This window comes from Pseudophryne corroboree, chromosome 11 (genome assembly GCF_028390025.1).
Source record: "Pseudophryne corroboree isolate aPseCor3 chromosome 11, aPseCor3.hap2, whole genome shotgun sequence".
Lineage (NCBI taxonomy): Eukaryota > Metazoa > Chordata > Amphibia > Anura > Myobatrachidae > Pseudophryne > Pseudophryne corroboree.
Window position 1 is genome coordinate 297,677,695 of NC_086454.1, and position 22,536 is coordinate 297,700,230.

A 22,536-nucleotide genomic window follows, 5' to 3' on the forward strand; every position below is an offset into this window, starting at 1 on the left:
ATATATATATCACTACTGCAGGTATATATAATATAATGACGGACCTGCTGGACACTGTCAGCAGACTCCTAAACTACTAGTATGAAGAAGATAGAAAAAAAATCCCCACCACAGGTAGGTATACAATTATGGACGAGCACTGACGACACAGAGGTAGCCACAGCCGTGGACTACCGTACTGCGTCTGCTAGTATAGAGATGATAATGATATAAAAAATATATATATATCACTACTGCAGGTATATATAATATAATGACGGACCTGCTGGACACTGTCAGCAGACTCCTAAACTACTAGTATGAAGAAGATAGAAAAAAAAAAACCCCACCACAGGTAGGTATACAATTATGGACGAGCACTGACGACACAGAGGTAGCCACAGCCGTGGACTACCGTACTGCGTCTGCTAGTATAGAGATGATAGAGATGAACAAAAAAAATATAACACTACTGCAGGTAAATATTTATATAATATAATGAATGACGGACCTGCTGGACACTGTCAGCAGAATGCGTTTATAGAATAAAAATAAAAAAACACCACAGGAGTGTTTAACTTTTTCAGGCAGACAATATACTGGTGGTCACTGGTCAGTCACACTGGCAGCAAAAGTGTGCACTGTACTCCTGCTATAACTGCACCCCAGTCTCCCCCACAATTCAGCTGTGTGAGCAGTGAGCACTCAGCACAGTCAGATATACATTAGATGATATTATCATGCAGCACACTGAGGCTGAGCACAGATATGGTATGTGACTGTGTATCGTTTTTTTTTCAGGCAGAGAACGGATTATATTAAATAATAAAGTGGTCAGTCACTAGTAACTAACTATCAGCAAAACTCTGCACTCTGAGTACTCCTAATGCTCCCCAAAATTACTAAGTGATCAACTCAAGTGTCTCTATCTACTAACGGAGAGATCGCCAGCCACGTCCTCTCCCTATCAATCTCAATGCACGTGTGAAAATGGCGGCGACGCGCGGCTCCTTATATAGAATACGAGCCTCGCGAGAATCCGACAGCGGGATGATGACGTTCGGGCGCGCTCGGGTTAGCCGAGCAAGGCGGGAAGATCCGAGTCTGCCTTGGACCCGTGTAAAAAGGCTGAAGTTCGGGGGGGTAGGATTCCGAGGAACCGAACCCGCTCATCTCTAGTAGGAATGTGCCCATAAATCCATGTCCAAGGCACCAAACTCCCCCATATCATGCTCCCATGCTATCTCGTTAACATTACTTTGGCAGAGCATTGTATGCTGGGAGATTACTTTGGCAGTCTCATCTGCTAAAAAGAGTTGACTTATGGGCCCTACACACTGGCAGATCCGCCGCCAAGCTGCCCAACGGCGGAGATGGGCGACACGGCGGCGCGGGGGGTGAAGGGGGGAGTGAAGTTTCTTCATCCCCCCCCCCCCCCGTCACTCGGCTCCATAGCAGTGCAGGCAAATATGGATGAGGTCGTCCATATTGGCCTGCATGCTTAAGCGATGGGGCACCAACGATTAACGAGCGCGGGGCCGCACATCGTTTATCTTTGGTACCTACACAATGCACGATATGAACGAGTTCTTGTTCATTAACCACTTGCCTGGCATGGCCGCATCAGATGCGACCATGCCTGCAATTGCTCTATCTGACCTGGTCGCACAGGATGCGACCAGTCAGATAGAGAGTGTTAGCAGCGGCAGGTAAGATAAACTTCCCTCCGCTGCTGCTGTCGGAGAGACCGGAAGGTTCCTCTGCCACCCCGCACTCTCCCCCTGTGTGATTGGCTGCACTCTCCCCCTGTGTGATTGGCAGCACGGCAGGTCCCCCCCCCCCCCCCCCCCCAGCGGCTGCAGACAATGGCAGCCGCTGGGGAGTGTAAATGAGCCCTCCCAAGCCACCCCCAGACCCCCCCTGTATACCTGCAGGCTGTCCCGGCTTTCAAAATGAAAGCTGCGATGGTCGCGTTGTTCCGACGGTCATGATGTTCCCGATTGATGTTTTGATGTTTGACAAAAAAAACTTTTTTTTTTTATAAAAGTTTTTTTTTTTTTCTTTTTAGTTAAAAAAAAAAAAAAAATACATTTGGGATAGGGTTAAACTTATATTCTTCACCTAATTCACTCATAAAAAAAAACGGAAATTTCGGAGCGGTTTTCCGCGAAATAAATCGTCAGTTAAGTGGTTAATGAATGAGAACGTTCATATCGTGCAGTATTATCTGCCAATGTGTGGGGCCCTTAAGGATAGCAAAACCCTAGAACAACAAAGCCAACATATGGACTTGAAGACTGAACATTAATGAGAGGTTCAAGTTTTATGATTGTTATTGGAACATTTACAGTGCAAGTATTGGGATTTCTAAAAAAAACTGCTAAAAGCACCTAAGTATTGGTTTACCAATGTGCAGTAATACCTGAGCGCTGCCAAAAAAGGCACAATGTAGACAGAAAGAGAAACGGGAGGATCTAACGCGTTTCGTCACGATTAACGTAACTTTTTCAAAGGAATTCAAAGGATTCCTTTGAAAGTCACGTTAATCGTGACGAAACGCGTTAACTCCTCCCTCTTTGTTTCTGATCATCCATCTAAACGGCACCGTTATCTCCAGGGACTTATCCCTTATTACAGCGGAGGACTTCTTCATTTACACGGCAGCCTTACCGTGGTCATTATACGGCACCAGCTCACACAACCCGGCGGTTATTACTGGCTACGGGCAGCGCTTCGATCCCTAGCACCACTGCACTGACGGCTCCGGCCGGCGCCACAGCACAGCATACCGCCCGCAATTAGCGGTTATAGTGGCCATCCAATCTGGTGTCCTGGATCTACAATCCCCTGCATATAGGGCAATACAAGGATTTCCACCAGCCCTAGGGAATATACGGGTAATTACCCTGATATATAAGGAACGAGCCCGGGATAATTAATTCCATACGAATTCCTCTATTTATTTACTGTGGGCCCTCACAGGACTTCACCGAGGACGCTCGGTGACATCAGCCCCCAGGAGAGGTAATATCATATACTATCCATCATATATTTGATTACTGGGATTCTATCCGTTTACAGTATTGGAAAAGTGGCTGCTGTGTGTTTATATATGAATAAGTTTATCTTCTCAGACAATTGAGTGAACATTCCTTGGAGATATAAACTATAACTATTTAGTTACTATTGCTGTTATAAAGTATCATTATTATATTTTGAATGAGGTGAACATTATTTCTTTATCATCCACTAGGGGTCACTGGAGTACTCTTGGAAGTACTCTTGGGGATATGGACGGGCTTCCGTAGGAACAGCACTGAATATTTAAATTTAGAACACTCCACCCCTCCATATCCCAGAGTACCTCAGTGTACTACCTCAGTGTTTTTTCTGTGCTCGAAGTAGTAACAGCTCTGTGGCTAAGAGTCACAATTACTTTGAATATTTTTATTTTTATATTTCTCTATTTTTATACATCCCTTTCCCCCTTCCAAAAGGCAGGGTCAGGGATAGTGCAGCTGCTGATAGCAGCAGGGGCGTGTCGGGCCTCTCTGAAAGAGCTCCCTCACAGCCACACACAGATCCTGCACAGGCTGGCCGGCGCTTACTAAGAAGCCCCGTCGGAGCCTCCTCACAAGCTGCAGGACTGAAGGTATGTGAACGGGGCGGTCAGCTCCCGGTGCCGCCCCGAGGTGTGGGGACATTGTTAAAGAACTCGGGGACAGACTGTCTCCGCCCGCCGCCGCACACGGCTCCGGCCGCCGCTGCTCTCCCCACTCACAGCGGCTCCGGCCGCCGCTGCTCTCCCCACTCACAATGGCTCCGGCCGCCGCTGCTCTTCCGCTCACACGGCGCCGGCCGCCGCTGCTCTCCCGCTCACGGCGCCGGCCGCCACTACTGCTCCGGGTCCCACCGCTGTGTTACGCGCTGCTCACCCGGGCTCACAGGCGATCCGCTCGGCGATACCCGCTGGGGCCCCACACGCTGCGCTGCCGCTGCTCTGAATCTGAAAGAGCATGCAGGCATTACCACAAGGGTGAGGCAGAGGGGGGGGCAATAAATAAGGGGGCAATAGAGCGGCATAAGAAATACTGCAGCACCAGCAGATGCTAGGCTGCAGGGATATTTGCAGAATTATAATCAGTGAAAGTTTGTAACCAGCACTAGGATTATATGTGTAAGCATAGCATGGCAGCCATTTTAACATGCTTCCTGTGTCTTCCTCTGTGATTCCAGAACATTCCAATACTACATCTCTACTCCACCGGAGGCGCAGGGGTGTTAGTGGGAATTTGGGATCACATTTCATAGTACTGGCCACGTGTACTGCACTTGGCCAGATATATATATAGAGACACCTTACTGCTATTTTACTGAGTCGTGCAAGTGTCTGTTTTTGTGTATTGTATTGTCTGTCGCCATAATGAGTAAGGCACCAGCAAAAACTAAAAAGCATAATTGCAGAGTCTGTAGCAGTGTGTTACCGGATGGATCTACCACATGTACAGTATGTTTTGTGGATTCGGTTCAGAATACCATTACTGCTCCAGTGTTACAACCAATGTCCTCACCGGACCCTCCGTGGGGTATGTTAGTAAATGTACTAGATAGGTTACAATCCGAATTGACCGCCGCTCGTCAGGAGCGGGAAACGGCAAGATCTGAGTCTAGGGTGAGACCGCCAGAACTACCGGAGGCGTCTCAGCCTTGCGTAAGGTCCAAATCCATTTTGGGTAAACGGGATAAATTTCATATGTCTTATGATTTTCCAGTTTCTGCTATGTTGCACTCTGACGATTCCATGCCAGACCTCACGGAACAAGATGAGGGTGAGGAGGGCGAAGTGGAGTCAGATGGCGAGGATTTTAACAGTTCCGGCATTGATGATCTCATCAGAGCGGTACGTCAGTCTCTGAAGTTTACTGAAACTGAGGAGCCTCTCACAAATGATCAGGTCGTATTTACTAAACGACAAAAAACTCCGATAAGTTTTCCTGTGTCGGAATCTCTTAATCAGATGTTAGTAGAAACACGACGGAATCCAGATAAACGGTTTTCTATACCTCGCAGATTTAAGTCTAGTTACCCGTTTCCAGACTCCGTAACATGTACATGGGAGAATCCACCAATAGTTGATTCTTCAGTGTCAAAACTTACCAAGAAATTAACCATACCAGTGCCAGCAGCTACTACGCTTAAGAAGCTATGCTAAAATCCATGTATGTAGCAGCAGGTTACAGAACTCAAATCTGCTTTACATGACGAAAACCTGATACTACTTGTAAATCAAATGAGTGAGGCTGTAGAGTATCTCTGCACAGCGTCTACTGACGTCTGTCAGCTCACTTCTCGTATTTCATTGTCGCTAGTAACGGCACGAAGAGCACTCTGGCTGCGTGCTTATCATGCGGAGGCAGAGGTCAAACGAGGTATAGAGGCGTTGCCTTACAAAGGCAAGAAGTTGTTTGGTCCTGAATTGGACGCATGGATTGTTGAGGCTACGGGAGGTAAGTCTGTTTTCTTACATTGCCTCCACCGTTATCAAGAAGAAGGTACGCTGGACCTTCGTTCAAATCTTTTAGACCTCAGCCCTTTCGAGGACGTGGCAGAGGAACAGCCACGCCTGCTAGACGTGGTCGAGGACGTGGTTTCCAACAAACCAACACAACTCGCCAGGACGCTAAGGCGACAAGCCAGTGGCATGACGGGCTACCAGCCCATCTCGGTTCTCCGATTGTGGGAGCACGCCTTCAGACGTTCCATTTGGCGTGGTTCCACACATCCGCGGATGGGTGGATCCGCAATTTAGTGTTAAAAGGTTACAAAATAGAGTTCGGCTGTCTAACGCCTCTGCGGTTTTTCAAGACAGGATTGCCTCTGTCGGACGACAAGAGGAAGGTTCTGCAAATTGCCATTCAGTCCCTACTGGATTCGGCAGTTTTGATTCCGGTCCCTGTACACCAACAGGGTCAGGGTTATTATTCAAGTCTGTTTGTGGTACCAAAGCCGGATGGCTCAGTCAGACCAATATTGAACTTAAAGGGTCTCAATCAGTACGTAACTTACTACAGATTCAAAATGGAGTCTCTGCGCTCGGTGATTGCGGGTTTAGAGCCAAAGGAATTTATGATTGCGCTAGATCTCAAGGATGCGTACTTACACATTCCAAATTGGCAGCCTCATCAGAAACCATTACCAGTTTCAGGCTCTACCGTTTGGCCTGTCATCAGCGCCTCGGGTATTCACCAAAGTGATGTCTGTGATGATAGCTCATCTCAGATCCCTGGGAGTGACAATAGTTCCGTATTTAGACGATCTGCTCATCAAAGCACCGTCTCAACAGATACTTCTCCAACATGTGCTGCTAACATACGATGTACTGGTTCACCACGGTTGGATTGTCAACTTCAAGAAATCACATCTAATTCCGTCTCAACGCCTTCAATTCCTAGGTATGATTCTCGATACGGTCAATCAAAGAATTTACCTACCACAGCAGAAAGTACAAATTCTACGCCATCTAGTACAATTAGTGCTCAAGCCACGCACAGTGTCTGTACATTTGTGCATTCGCCTCTTAGGCACAATGGTGGCAGTTTTCGAAGCGCTTCAGTTCGGAAGATTTCACTCGCGTCCTTTTCAACTGAATGTGCTCGCCCAGTGGTCGGGCTCGCATCTGCAGATTCACCACAGGGTGAGGTTGTCGCCAAGGGCAAGAGTATCTCTGCTCTGGTGGCTTAAGGAACACAATTTAACCGCAGGAAGACGGTTCGGAGGCTGGAATTGGATAATTCTAACTACGGACGCCAGTCTCAGAGGTTGGGGAGCGGTAATTCAAAATTGTCAGCTCCAGGGTCTCTGGGCGGATCACGAAAAATTGCTGTCTATAAATGTCCTGGAACTCCGCGCAATTTACAATGCGCTACGACAAGCAGTGCACATGCTTCGCTCTCAGCCTGTCCAAGTGCAGTCAGACAATGCGACGGCGGTCGCATACGTCAACAAACAAGGAGGAACGAGAAGCCGCATGGCAATGCGGGAAGTAGCTCGAATCCTCAATTGGGCGGAATGCCACCAGGTGATGTTGTCGGCCGTGTTCATTCCGGGAGTGGACAACTGGGAAGCGGATTATCTCTGTCGTCGGGATTTTCATCCAGGCGAATGGGCATTAAATCCAGAAGTGTTTCACATGTTGGTTCAGCGATGGGGTTATCCTCAGGTGGACCTGATGGCGTCTCGACACAATCACCAAACGTTCCAGTATGTGTCCAGAACAAGAGATCCAAAGGCAGTGGCGGTGGACGCTCTCACTGTCGCGTGGCCGTACAGTCTTGTGTATCTGTTTCCACCGTTTCCGTTGCTCCCTCTGGTGCTAAAACGAATCAAAAGAGAGTCTGTCACAGTCATACTAGTGGCGCCTCATTGGCCTCGGAGAGCTTGGTTCTCGGATCTCCGAGGACTACTCGCAGACGATCCTTGGCCGCTCCCACTACGTCCAGACCTGTTACAACAGGGTCCGTTCCTTTACCCCGATTTAGCGCGGCTGCGTTTGACGGGGTGGCTGTTGAGACCGCCCTCTTAAGAAGAGAGGGCATTCCAGATTCGGTTATACCAACCATGTTACGAGCTAGGAAGCCGGTTACGGCAGCTCATTATTACAGAATATGGCGTGCCTATATAGGTTGGTGTGAGGCGCGGAAGTTTCCGACATCATCTTTCTAGTTATACCACCTTTTGTTGTTTCTACAAACAGGGTTAGATGAAGGACTGCGTTTATCTACACTAAAGGTGCAGGTATCTGCTTTGTCAATTTACTTTCAAAGACGATTGGCTCTATTGCCGTCTATACGCACTTTTCTCCAAGGTGTCCTCAGAGTACAGCCTCCATTCATTCCACCTACAGCGCCATGGGACTTGAATCTGGTTTTAGAGTTCTTACAGTCTTCATATTTTGAACCCTTACAGCAAGTGGATATAAAGTTTCTCACTTGGAAAACAATTTTTCTTCTAGCCTTAGCTTCGGCAAGGCGTGTTTCGGATTTGGGTGCCTTGTCATGCAAGTCACCGTATTTGGTGTTTCATGATGACAGAGCGGAACTTCGGACGAATCCCGCTTTCTTACCAAAGGTAGTGTCATCTTTTCACATCAATCAACCAATAGTAGTTCCTGTGTTGACAGCACATTCTGGAACTCTGGATGTGGTACGCGCATTGCGCGTTTATGTATCCCGAACGTCTTCAGTTCGTAAGACGGATACGTTGTTTGTTCTCTATGATGCTGCCAAGATGGGTTGGCCAGCGTCTAAACAAACCTTATCCAGATGGATAAAACTAACCGTACGTCAGGCTTACCTTCATGCTAGGTTACAACCACCTACATCAGTAACCGCTCATTCCACACGTTCTGTTGGAACTTCATGGGCAGCTGGTCGAGGAGCTTCTACGACGCAGCTTTGCCGTGCGGCTACATGGTCTTCAGTGCACACGTTTGTGCGCTTTTACAAGTTTGATACGTTTGCGGCATCAGCATCTAGCTTTGGCCGCCTAGTGTTACAGGTGCCAAACAGCTCTCCCGCCCACGGGGGATGCTTTGGTACGTCCCAAGAGTACTCCAGTGACCCCTAGTGGATGATAAAGAAAATAGGATTTTGGTACTTACCAGGTAAATCCTTTTCTTTGAATCCATAGGGGGCACTGGACGCCCACCCAGAGCAGTTTTACCTGGGTTGTATTAAGCTCAGAGGAGCTTATGGTAACACATTTTCACCGATTGGTTCAAATTATAAAGGTCTATCGGTTATGGTGTCAACTGTTTAGTTGTCAGTAACGTTATGTGTCAACTTTGTTGTTGTCCGTTATGTTATAGGAATTCTCCATTGTCAACCTCTCTATAGTTCCTGTTCGGCTCAGTAAAAAACACTGAGGTAGTACACTGAGGTACTCTGGGATATGGAGGGGTGGAGTGTTCTAAATTTAAATATTCAGTGCTGTTCCTACGGAAGCCCGTCCATATCCCCAAGAGTACTTCCAAGAGTACTCCAGTGCCCCCTATGGATTCAAAGAAAAGGATTTACCTGGTAAGTACCAAAATCCTATTTTTCTTGATACTGTGTGCCTACAGAATGGTGTGTTTAGTATAGACATTTTATGTTTTTAATACAATGTATATTTATTGTTGATACATAGAGAAAAGTTATTGTTAAGGGTTTTTGTAACTCGGGAGGTTTTTCTAGGGTGAGGTGATGGAAGGATATGTTCAGATAGATTGGTTCGGTTTTGGATGGGGAGTTGGGTGCAGAGGAGGACGTTGGAGCACTGGGAGGGGATGGGAAATTTGAATTAGTACTATTTTGGGGAGACGTAGGACTGAGCTGTATGAGTAGAGGATATGTTTGTGGAGGAAGCCAGCGTGCAAGTGTGATTTGCTCAGAATGCCAAGATTTTGGTGAGCACAGTTAAAGGAAAAGTGACCGCTGAGTTGTCAGGGTCCAGAGCTGGCCATTGGGTTCAGCTGTAAAGAGACCGCTTCATTAGGGCAGAAAAGGATGGAGTCCAAAAATTAAATTCTCATGGTTGAGGGCATTATGGTGTTGCGAGTGTAGCCTTGTGAAGAGATAAGGTGACAGGCTGGTAAAGTTGGAGAGCCAGGCGATTGACGTTATGGAGAAGACGGGACCGGGGGATGGTAAATGAACTTACGCAATGGTAAAATTAGCGGAAAAGGTAAATAGAGGGGGAGGATGTGAATCAGGTTGGCATGATTGCTCCTGCATAGGGGGTGAGTTAGGATTGGAGAAGAGGAATACTTGTAAGCCCAAGTTTGTGAGGGAAGTCCCAGCCACAGGAAGCAGAAGGTGGTTGAGAAAGTGAAAGACGCCTGAGATTGAAGCTTGGCAGGGAAGTGTGTGTGTGTATGTGTTTGTGGAGATAGCAGGAGGTAAGAGAGAGGGGAAGCAAAGTAATAGGAGAGCGAGGTACAAGGCAGCAATGGGCCTAATTCAGACCTGATCGTAGCTGTGCTAAATTTAGCACATCTACGATCAGTCACAGACATGCGGGGGGACGCCCAGCACAGGGCTAGTCCACCCCGCATGTCAGGCCCAAACCCCCCCCCCCCCCCCCGCACAAGTACAAAAGCATCGCACAGCGGCAATGCTTTTGTACTTGAAGAGTAGCTCCCTACAGGCGCAGCTCCTGCACGCTGGCAGGGAGCTACTCGTCACTGTGAGGGTTGCAGCGGCTGCATGTGACGTCATGCAGCCGACCCCCCCCCCCCCCCCCCCCCCCCCCCGCACGGTCCAGGCATACCTGCGTTGCCCAGACCGCGCCCCTAAAACGGCGGGCAAATGCCGCCAGACCGCCCCCTTCCGCCCAGCAAATGCCTGTCAATCAGGCAGAGGTGATCGCAGGGCTGAGACGGCTGTCTGGCATGCTCTGGCGCATTCGCAGTTCAGACCTGATCGGCTGCTGTGCGAAAACCCACAGCACCGATCAGGTCTGAATTTGGCCCATTGAAAGGTAGGAGACGGACAAGTTGTCTCAATTTGGACTTTGGTTTGGAGCAATTTATAAAGGTTCAAAAAGCATTACCGTGTATAATGGTATATGCTACAGCACAGGTTCTCAAACTCGGTCCTCAGGAACTCGCACAGGTCATATTTTGCAGGTCTGCTCACAGAATCACAAGTGAAATAATTAGTTCCACCTGTGGATCTTTTAAAATGGGTCAGTGAGTAATTAATACACCAGTGCACCTTCTAGGTAACCTGCAAAACATGCACTGTGTGGGGTCCTGAGGACCGAGTTTGAGAACCTATGTGCTACAGTATTGTAGGAAAGGGGCCTTTGGATCATTCCTTGGCAGGCTGCACTGTGTGCATGAGCACCCTGATGGGCACGCATTCGCCAAAATTTACCGGGTCAGAACCTGGAAGTTCATTATTTTCCTGCAGCTAAGGTACTCTTTGGGACATTGTCATTACTGAGACCGCCTCTTGTCGGGTGACCTGTCCCAACATGATAAATTGCTGTATCATCTGTTATAGTTACTATTATCTTTGATAAATACACCCCTAGGTACTAATATATATATATATATATATATATATATATATATATATATATATATATATATATATATATATATATATATATATATATATACTGTCCCCGATTATATTCATGTAACAACCTTGCTTTAACAAAATATTATCCTACAAAGATGTTTATGCTGGGAACTGTTATTTTATACTTTGGTGAAGCGCGATTATTAGGTGATTCTGTAGAAGGATTGACACTGATCATTAATTGCTAGGAATGATAGTAGTGCGAGTACAGGCAGGCCAGATATAAGGGTCAATATTGTGTATTCCACCAGGGGCAGCACTGAGCATTATCCTCCTCACCTCCCACAGGCACTACAGCAGAAGAATGTGGAAGTCGCCCGAGTGTACGCTGAGAATGCCATCCGGAAGAAGAACGAGGGTTTGAACTGGCTGCGGATGGCTTCGCGGGTAGATGCGGTGGCCTCTAAAGTACAAACAGCGGTTACCATGAAAGGGGTAAGTGACATATCCTTCCCACTGTTGTCATTTCAGGCGTTATGGGGGTGGCTTTATAGTGATGTGCCGTTCCGGAATAGCAAATCACATCGCAACAATCAACTGCTAGCTCTAATAGCGGATCAGCCGGAACTTTACCCAAGAATTTCAGGCTAGAACAACCATGCTAGATTCTGTTCTGTGCATAATAAGTTGTCATTTGCCAATATCATTAAATTGTATAAATAATCCATAAATACGAAACTAGAAGAATGGTTGTCCTAATTAGGAATAGATGTGAGTTTATATCCATACATTTTCATTCAACACTAACACAAAGCTGGAAATCTCAAGCTCCACTTGTTGGGGAAATACAAGATCTGACCGCATAATCTGGTACTTGTAGTTCCACATTAGTAAGAGACGGACAGGATGCTGAAGCTGGTAATGCTTTTCCTGTCCATGGCTGACAGAATATAATGTATTGTGTAATAACTGTAATATCTATCCCTGCTGTGCCTGCTGTTATGCAGGGCCAGTACACTGGCATTGGCAGCAGAAAGGGCACAGTCATACAAAATAAGCTTTAGTTGCCAAAAGCTTTTTTCCGTAAAGGGGCACTCGCCAACACCTGCTTCTGGGCGTTAAGCAAAACTTGTTGTCACCTGAGGGTGCCATGAAAACAGTGTGCCCAGTGCATGGGGGGCTGACTTCATCGAGGCAACCCACTCGTCCTAAGTGTCACCAGTGCAGTAGAATGGAGACACACCGGCCAGTCCAGCACCCAGACCTAAATAAAGCCCGGTGACTGCTCAGTAATAGGGAGTATGTTGGCAGTGTATAAATAAAAGAGAAGACTGTAGTTTGCCTTTGTGCATTATTTCTCATGATTTGGGTGCTGCTATATTGATAAGGAAGTAAGGTGATTCTGTGTGACTAGGAATCCTCTGCAAATAGTTTATAATCCATTGTAATCACCCTTACAGGTTATGTAGTGTGGACTTCCCTCATGTACAGCAGTCACTTGTATATCAAGATAAGAAGTACAGTAGCATAAACAATGCTTGCTTATTCTGTTTGCTGTAGGCTTGTAGTGTCACCGGTCCTATTCACAGTGCCAAAGTCACCAGGACAATAGGGATTTAGGAAAACGGTTATTGCAGAATATGGGATCTTCAGTTCTGTACAATCACCGGATAATGGAGCTAGTTGGCACAGTCTTGTGATGCTCAGAGCCAGTCAGGAGCCATTGGTATAAAATTGCAATTTGATGTTACCGGTGTCCTATAGGCATTTCTGGGAGTACAAGTGACAGACATGTTCTCATCGTTACTAATGACTGTGATATCGGCTTAAGAGATACCTGCAGGACACTTCCGACTCTTCGTGCCGATAATCATGTGGGCTCTCTACTTTTAGGATGGTGGCTATGTTCTTCCCATAATGGAGAAGTGTGATCAATATAAAATGTACAGTATGTTCTCACAATATGAGCTAATGGTATATAACATAGGACCTGGTGCAGAGATGGTCGCAGTGCCAATGTTTGAACAATGTGTTTTGTACTGCGCATGTGTCAGTCACACTTCGCATGTTTTGTGATTGTCACTATGACCGCCATTGGTAATCAGACAGCATTTATGGGGGATAACGAGTGGGTGGTTAGTCAAGTGCAGGCATGTCGCAAGCAATTTGATGGCTTGCGTAGCCTGTGACTGCGACTTCAGACGCATTTTCACTTGCCACAGCAGCTTAGTTCCAACAGACATTCTGAGCAGCCATAGAGAAGTTTGACAGTGCAACTGATGTTCAACCGGTGGTGCATCTTTGTACACAAGCGGCGGATTAGGGATGCCGTTGGTGAGGGTCTATAACAAATACAGCTGCCTACAAAAGACATAGTTGCGGCGGGATTAGTTTACACCTCTTGAGTCGGGCCCATAGTTATATATATATATATATATATATATATATTTTTTTTTTTTTTTTTTTTTTCCTGAATATTTTTTTTTTTTTTTTTTTAAATGTTAAATATGGAAACGGAGAAAAAGAAAAAAAAATGTTATTCTAACTGCATAGTGGTAAAACGAAAGATTATATCATCACATCTCGGATCATTATGTAAGAATCCGCCAAAACTAAGAAGGAGGCGAGCAGTCCATTGTAAAGCCATACATATGGGCAGTAGAAAAGCAAGTAGTACAAATGGTGGCAACTGCAAAATCACAGAAAAAAACATAGCAGCAAAAGCCATAAACACATGAAAGTAGCGAATCTCAAAAAAAAAAAAAAAGGGGAAACCGTCAGAGACAAATAGCAGTCCAAATGGAGAGCTGTACACATGACGAGCAGAAATATAGACCATAAACCTAAAACATTATGGGTATGGAAACAATGTAACTGATGCAGAGGTGGGGTCCTATTACAGCAGATCGCTACATCAATTGTAGTGACGGGGGGATGCATACCTCGAGGACAGTCCCCTCAACCATATGTGCTCATATTGGGATTCAGCATCTTCTTCAGTAGCCCCAAGGCAACAAATGTTAAGGTGCATACACACGGTGAAATCCTTGCTAAGCCCGATTTTGACTATGCAATAGCCCTTGAACTCCCCCAGAGCCCAGAAGCAAAGATTTTAACTATCTGTACTTTCGATTTTGACTAAGTGCCAATTTTGACTATACTTTGTACTAGGTAGTACACTATATAGTCAAGATTGACTTGCTTGCACAGTCTATCTAGCCTTGCGATACCGACCCCGCGGAAGTGCGCATCGGGATCGCAAGGTGGCTAACACCTTGCAATGTGCACTAACTTTCCCTGCAATTTTGACTATATAGCCAAAATCGAAAGGAGAAATCTCACGTGTGTATGCACCTTAAGGCATAAGAATGGAGGGGGGGGGGGGGGATACATGTGAGAGAAAGTGCTTGAATCACCTGGGACCGAAAAGAATGCACCCGTACAATAAATGCCAAAAGGTACCTGAAGCAGTTTAACATTTAAGGCAGATATCGGATACCCTCACACCAAACCTCACTAACCTTGCCGCCAGGTAAGTCCTATGTAAGATAAATAGCTGAAACTGCTGAAACTGAACAACGCTGTAGATATACGGGGACAAGCAAAGGCCCTAGTCCACTCCTCTTCATTCAACCTGCTCACCTCCAGCTCGCATATCTGTTGTAAGTTAGGCAAGTCAGAGGAGAGAATGTAAGCAGGAGAGTATGCCTAGAACCTAAGCTTAGGAGATGCGTTTTCGGTGGAGAATGCGTTCTAGCAGGGGGACCTTAGGAGAACTGAGTGGGTAATACATGAAGGAGCTGCAGGAAACAAAAGCACATGATGGAATTGATCAGCAAGCTGGGTCAGTGATTTTAAAACTCCATCTCTGTATAGTTGACCCAATGAGACATCCCACCTGACTACCTCAGAAGATGTTTAGAGCCTGTATGTGCAAAAATGGGACTCTTACAGGTAAAAGTGTCAACTAGCAGGGCCCGGAGTGGCCTGAATGGGAGAATTGTTCTGCAGCCACAACTGCAAATGTGCCAGCTAAGTGCATAGTAGTAGAGGTGAAATTGAGGAAGGGCCAAACCACTAGAGGCCTTTGACCTAAGTAAGTACATTCCGCTGTATGAGCTACATAGTTATTTACATTAAGCTTGCCATACATTGTAATATAGACAGTGATTGCCCACGATAGCAACCCAGCCGTCCCCATAATATGATCAGTTCGTTCCTATTGCTACAGTGCCACAGAACCCTTATAGTGCCATATAAGTAAAATAGAATAACAGAAGGTTGGCACCTTTTGTCTTGTGCAGTCAATCCTCCCCCAACCACACTAGCGGGCCTCACAGGTTCTGTAAGATACATGGGCCAACCATCGAGATCTCCCCAATATGACCACCCATGTATAATCAATTGCCCAGTGATCTGGTTGCCGGTCCCCGGTGTGTCCAGAATTACTGCAAGCTGCTTTCACCTACTACACATACTGTAGGATTTGTGATGTGCATAGTATAACTTTATTTAAAATATTTTTTATTTCTAATTTTTATGTCTAAAGTATTCCTTTGAAACGCTGATTTACTATAGTCCAGTGGGAGGTGTTAAGCGTTGCAGAAATGTAACACAAGTGGGTGAAACTAGCAGAAAATCCAATGAAAGTAGTTTCAAGCAGTGAATTGCTCTAATCTCCATCATGGCTTCTCCTTCTCTCCACACAGGTGACTAAAAACATGGCTCAGGTGACAAAGGCTCTGGACAAAGCTCTGGGTGCGATGGACCTGCAGAAGGTGTCTGCTGTAATGGATAAGTTTGAGCAGCAGGTCCAGAACCTGGACGTACATACGTCGGTGAGTGGGACCAGAGACTGCGTTTGTCTACCCTCTGTAACTAAACACTTCTCTATTCACAGTGCAGTAATGCTGCTTTATGTCACAGCGATTTCTCCACTGGGGTCTTTGTATGAGAGTCTCATATATTATGTGTCATGTTTCCAGTTTTCAAGATAACCTTTCACTTAACCATACTGTTTATCCACCACCCCAATAGTATTGCCTACACATTATCCAGTTTCTATATAAGCAACAGTGCTATGCTCAATCTCTCCACTGGGTGGTAGTCATGTTCAGCTATTTTGTATTGTGGTCAGATTACTGCACATCATTACTACTACATATTTCCAGGCTGTCTAACCACTGGTAAAACACAATAATTCCTCAGTACTTTGAAGTATAAGACAACGTTTGTGACTCGTATGCAGAGCGAAACTCCTGCAAACACTCACTTTTTGTTTTCACCAACTGTATACCTGTGGTTTACAGAGAGCGGAAGCAAAATGCTGATCTGCAATAGTGCCTGTTATCTTAGTGTTTTAATGAATTCTAAACACTAATTATGTGAGCTGCCGGTAATTATCATGCTTTTTTTTTTTTGTTTTCTGGGGTTTCTTTGTTTTGAAGTTTTTATTTAGTTAATTAAATCTTAATTACAAGCTACTTTCTTTAATAAAGCTGCTATTCATAGCTAAGCACAGCTTATTAGTTCTGTCATTGACCGCTTACTATACAGCTGGATATCGGCTATTGGCCCTCATTCCAAGTTGATCACTCGCTGTCGTTTTTCAGGTTACAACTGCGCATGCATATGCACCGCAATGCGCACGCGCATCGTACGGGTACAAACAGCATCGTTGCTGTGCAATGCTAGCGACGAATCCATTCGCACAACTGATCGCAAGGAGATTGACAGAAAGAGGGCGTTTATGGGTGTCAACTGACCGTTTTCTGGGTGTGGTAGGGAAAACGCAGGCATGTCCAGGCGTTTGCAGGGCAGGTGTCTGACGTCAATTCCGGGACCGGACAGGCTGAAGTGATCGCAAGGACTGAGTAAGTCCAGAGCTACTCCGAAACTGCAAAAAACTTTTTCGTCCCGCTCGGCTGCACACGCGTTCGCACACTTGCAAAGCGAAAATACACTCCCCCGTGGACGGCGACTATCTGATCGCTGCTCTGCAAAAAATAGCTAGCGAGAGATCAACTCTGAATGAGGGCCATTGTTCTCTGTTATCAACAATTTCCAGCATAATGCGGCTAAATGATTCTAGCTGAACCACGCGCTTAATGGGATTTCCTGTCTGGAATTATGTTGTTTATTGTGTACAGAAAAAATCTATCGTTTTTTGGTTAGGATCATAAAATATATAGTTGTAGATTTATGCTGCTACTAGCATTCAGAATTGTTACTTACACTGACATTAGTGTACTGAATAATGAGAAAACACACTATTGCTACAATAAATATATACACGTATATGGGCCTCAGACTTATGGGTGCTCTGGTAGTTATGTCTTGGTCAGAGGTAACAGTATATTCCATAGTATGCAACCCACATGGGCCTTCAGCAACCAGGGAACTTCCAAGTGTAGTTTGACAGTAATGCCAGTAACAGGGAGTGTCTGTGAATCCTAGTAGGAGCTTTATGATATGGAGAAACATATTACTTTAGTGCACCATTAAACATTCTAATTATGAAAACTATGACTGCAGACCAGAACACGTTGAAGTCTATTCAGTGTGCATCACAGCACATTATATAGGGGCAGATGTATTAAGCCTGGAGAAGTGATAAGTGCAAGGTGATAATGTTGCAGCCAGTCGGCTCCTAACTCTCAATTTACATATTGGAGCTGATTGACTGATGCGTTTATCACCTTGCGCTATCACTGCTTTATCACTTCTTCAGGCTTAATACATCTGCCCCATAGAGAATGTATTATACTACTTTGTTTGGGCTATCACTGGTAATGCAAAATTGAACTCTTTGGTACTTTAATGAAAACCAAGCATACCGCTTTCTAAATGTGCTATAGCCACCAATCGATGTCTGATTAAGATCTATTAGATGTAGTCTTGCATGGATGGTAAATGCAGTTAGACGCTGACCTTCTTTCAGTCTATGTGGTCATCATCTGGTGGCACCATCTGTACCCTGTCTTGTATGTGTATCTGTAGCCCATATGTGACCAAGTCTGACAGATCTAGATACTCTGTAGTCTGTATTTGTCTGTGGGTAGAGTTAGGTGACAGTAATACTACCCAGCTAAGGGGTGTCAATGAACCCAGTGTGTACTCTAGATGTTTTCACCATAGGCTTTTCCTTTATTACAGATTAATTCTGCTCTTGCCATGTTCCTAAATGCAGCTCTTGTGTAATGGGCCAGGCTTTCTGTCCCCAGCCAGGCTGCCTATTACGAAGCTATTACCTGGTGAAGCTGGCACTCACTATTGGAAAAATATTTTTGATGGCTCTCATGCTGCAAATAATGGTTCCTCTCATTGGTAGAAAAAGCTTCATCTAGACCAATGTTTCCCACCTCGGGGACCCCTTTACAGGGCATGTTTTACAGATCTCCTCAGCGTCACACATGAAATAATTAGCACCACCTGTGGATGGATCTCATTAAATCAAGATGTTAGTATATAACTGCTGGGTTATGCGAGGGTAGCAAAACAAGAGGGTCAGGAACATATGGATCTTTATATCATATTTATGTGTCAGCCAGTAATGAATAGGAGATCTAGAAAACATGCACTGTTAGTTTCCTCCACCTCTGTTGGCACCACTCACTGTCCCAACTACATCTTATCAGACCTTTGTTTGGTAGAGGATGTGGGGGGTGGGGGATAGAAACAAACTTGCATGGAAATATAATTATTTGCTTTCCTTCACTAAACTTAAAGAAATGTTGAGTATAAAACCTCTTTAATCTACTACACCCCAATACTGACCCTCTGACTGACTCTTCCACAGGTTATGGAGGATTCAATGAGCTCGGCAATGACCCTCACCACCCCCCAGGAACAGGTGGATAGTTTAATACTGCAGATTGCAGAGGAGAATGGGCTGGAGGTGATGGATCAGCTGAACCAGCTCCCCCAGGGTGCCTCCTCAGTGGGCGAGGCCTCCACCCGCACCCCGGAAGACCAGCTGTCACGCAGGTGAGGACAGCACCGATTGGGAACATGTATGGCTGTGTATATTGCATTTACTTCTGGGTATAGGAGAGTAGTATTAGCCACACGCGGTAGCATTGTGTGCCTATTTGGCAATGCCATTCTGGTGGTACCATATATGTGGGCTTGAAATGATCATGATCAATCCAGTCATTACCCGGTCTTCTAACTGTTACGGTTGCACCTTGTTTGGCAAGTCTGAATGCTCTAGCGACAGTGCTGAGTGTTCTAAATCTATGGCCTCTCTAACGTGGTCTTTTCCTCTTTCAGACTGGCTGCTCTGAGGAATTAAAGTCCCCCAGATTCTGCTTCTCCCTCTCATGTCTGGAGCGTTCAGGAGTTTGGGTTGTGCTGATGTCTCTTTATCCCACTGTGGCCTTCACCAATCATTTTGGGAGGATATTGGGCCCGGCGATGTACTGCTGTCCGGCTCCTCTGCAGTTCTGAACCCGAAATCCAGCCTATCGGTTAATATGGTTCTCTCGATGCATGGATTAAAGCCTCACCTGGAGGGGATGCTTTCACTCTAATAATGTACATATATTGTATTCTCTCACTACTCTTCTCAAGTCCCACAAAAGAGCAGACCGCTTCCAAATATGTATTGCTGGGGTATGGTAATTCTTGTGACAGTACCAGGGATAGGAGTGACACCAATAGTCTTGTACAGATACAGTTATTTGTACTCATGCCTAAATTGAGCTGGGGCGGGGGCAACATCATCATTTAGTTTAAGTACAGTGCTTCCTTCTCCTTGTAACTGGTGGAGACCCCTGACCCCTCTGTCTGTGTGGGATGCTCCTCTTCTTTTACTGCAATTTTATTCTGGAGTAAGTCTCTATGTAACCATCCCTCATATAGATTCCGGGCCCCTCTGTGTACATGGACTCCCATTCTTAGGCACCATTTATTTTATACCTGTGTCAGGCCCGGAGTACATCCCAAATACCAAAGTGACGACGCAGACAGACGGTGTGTTATGGTGCGGCCCTCTGTTAGCGTTACATAGCTCTGAGAGCAATAAACATGACATGAGTCTAATCAATGATTCTCAATATCAGGGGAGGAAATAATGTTTCCAGAGATTTGTAGGCTGACATAGGATTATATAATGCAGCTGAGCATCCCAGAACCCTACAGTTGTGTTTTTTTATTTTTTTTTATTTTGCCAGGTCAGTTGCTTGCCTGGATGTGAATGGGTTAAAAGAAATTGTGATTGTGTGCCTGTTAATCTTTAACACCCTGCTGGCAGTGCCATGTTTGTTTTTTCGGTAGCGTATAGTACCAGCGAGGCCTTCCGATACACATGGGGAGTGGGTAAGCACAGGTATGTATGCTGTAAATATACCATGTACTTGTGACAACACTAAAGCAGGTCCTCTGTACGTGTTTCCTGGGCACTCCGTTGTCAAGTGGCAAATACATAGTCATCCAATTGTTCTACCCTTCCCCCTAGTCCTTGCCTTCTCCGTTGAGTGCCACCTGCTGAGTCTGATATTGCTCCATTATTTTAACCTGATGTGGGGTTTTTTTTTTGAGGTGCCCCTATGTAAATTATTTGTTTTTGTTTGTTTTTAAACAAAGATGCCTTTTGTTTATACATTTTCAGCTTTTGTCTTTTTTGTTTGTTTTGGGTGTAATTTTCCTGTAAAGAGATGTTTGTATTTACGTTTCAAAATAAATTCTTATAATTCCTTAAAGTGGTCTCCTTCTGCCTTGTAACTATGGGGGTAATTAAGATTTGATTGCAGCAGCAAATTTGTTAGCTAATGGGCAAAACCATGTGCACTGCAGGGGAGGCAGATATAACACTTCCAGAGAGAGTTAGATTTGTGTGGGTTATTTTGTTTCTGTGCGGGGTAAATACTGGCAGCTTTATTTTTACACTGCAATTTAGATTTCAGTTTGAACACACCCCACCCAAATCTAACCCTCTCTGCACATGTTACAACTGCCCCTCCCCCCTGCAGTGCACATGGTTTTGCCCATTAGCTAACAAATTTGCTGCTGCGATGAGATCTAAATTAGGCCCAATGATCTTGTGGTGAGATGCTCCATGCACGTGTTTTGTCATGGGCTGCACCTTAGGGGACAGCATATGGCACTTGTTTAGTCCTTCCTTTAGGGTCATCGTTCTAGTTAGCAGTGGTGGTTAATGTTGATTAGATTCCTTCTTTGGATTTCCTTTCACCTTTGGATTCTCTGAAACAAAGTTTCCTAACTCCAGTCCTGAAATACCACCAACAGGCCATGTTTTGTGGATTTCTTGAATCCTGCACAGGAGAGAGAATCTATTTTGCGGGGTCGGTAATTATCCCACCTGTGTCCACATTAAGAAATCCTCATATCGTGACCTGTTGGAGGTACTTGAGGGGTTAGGGTTGAGAACTACTAGTCTATAAAAGTTATCTTGTAGCTATTGGGAGTATTTCAGGCAAAGCTGTCTGTGGGAGTGGCGTGAGTGGACATGTTTAAATGAACCTTTTCCAAAAAGAGAACGCAATTGAATAACTTGCAATTTATGTGAGTCAATAAAGAAAAACTCACAAATGGGCTTTGTCCAAACGTTCCAATGAAACCTGCACAATACAAAGGGATTATTTGCCGTTAAGTGATACCGCTTCTCCTCCATGTATGAATGAAGTGCCCATGACTATATTAGTGCTACTATCTATGTGATAGCGGGGCAATGGCACTGACCGGCAGCTGCAGGTGTCGTTGCCCCATCCCCACAGCAGGATGTGGTGACTGCCAGCTCTGGGATGCCCATGTGAGATAGTAGCGAGATCTCACGCATGCCCAGTGGAGCCGGCTGAGGAAAGAGACGCAGCACTAGGCTAATGCGCTTTGGCCGCTAGCAAGGCGTTTTCAAACCCCCCCCTTCCCCCACTACGGCAAATGTGATGTTCATACTTCTCGTTAGTGTTGCTTCCTGCTTTGCCTTGGTAAAGAGATGAAGCATTACATCTCCCCCAAAGTGCCTTGTGCTTGGATGGCCAAACCAGCATGGGCCCAAGCTTGACGCAAACTAACTATTTGCAGTGTGGAAATTGCTGTCTACCCCTCCACACGTCAAGGAACACCTCTAACAATGAGCACTCTCCCTTTTACCTAATTTCAATAATCCAACTCTTCTGTAGGAAATCCTGCTTTGGCACCGCCGCTCTGCAGAACTAGGCACACTGGTGAGCATGCTCTGTACTAGACTGGAAATGTTCTAACTCCGCCCCCTCCTTGGGTCTGCTTAAACTTCTGAAAATCGAGCAGCATGGCTGACCCGTAACTGATTTTGCACTGTTGACCTTTCACAAGCACCTTCAAGTGTTCACTTGTTGAGTGCTAATCCTACCAGACAAAGGTGCTGCCTGTAACCTAGGGATGTAACTAGGGATGTCTTTTTTTCAAATACCTCCCTGTGGCTCATGGTATGTACATTGCAGTGAAGCAATGCACTGTTTAAGCAACATAATAAAAAGTAATGCAGAAAACA

At 45.5% G+C, this 22,536-nt stretch overlaps 1 protein-coding gene across 1 annotated transcript in view; it reads left to right on the forward strand.

Moving 5' to 3' along the window:
- The window catches only part of CHMP1A (charged multivesicular body protein 1A), a 65,784-nt gene extending 45,738 nt beyond the window's left edge, over nt 1-20,046 (forward strand). Inside the window, exons 4-7 of the mRNA XM_063945502.1 lie at nt 11,394-11,540; nt 15,755-15,883; nt 18,844-19,031; nt 19,317-20,046. Of these exons, the coding sequence (XP_063801572.1) occupies nt 11,394-11,540; nt 15,755-15,883; nt 18,844-19,031; nt 19,317-19,338 (486 nt within the window). The 3' untranslated portion in view covers nt 19,339-20,046. The remainder of the gene's footprint in view (nt 1-11,393; nt 11,541-15,754; nt 15,884-18,843; nt 19,032-19,316) is intronic.
- Nucleotides 20,047-22,536: the final 2,490 nt, after the last annotated feature.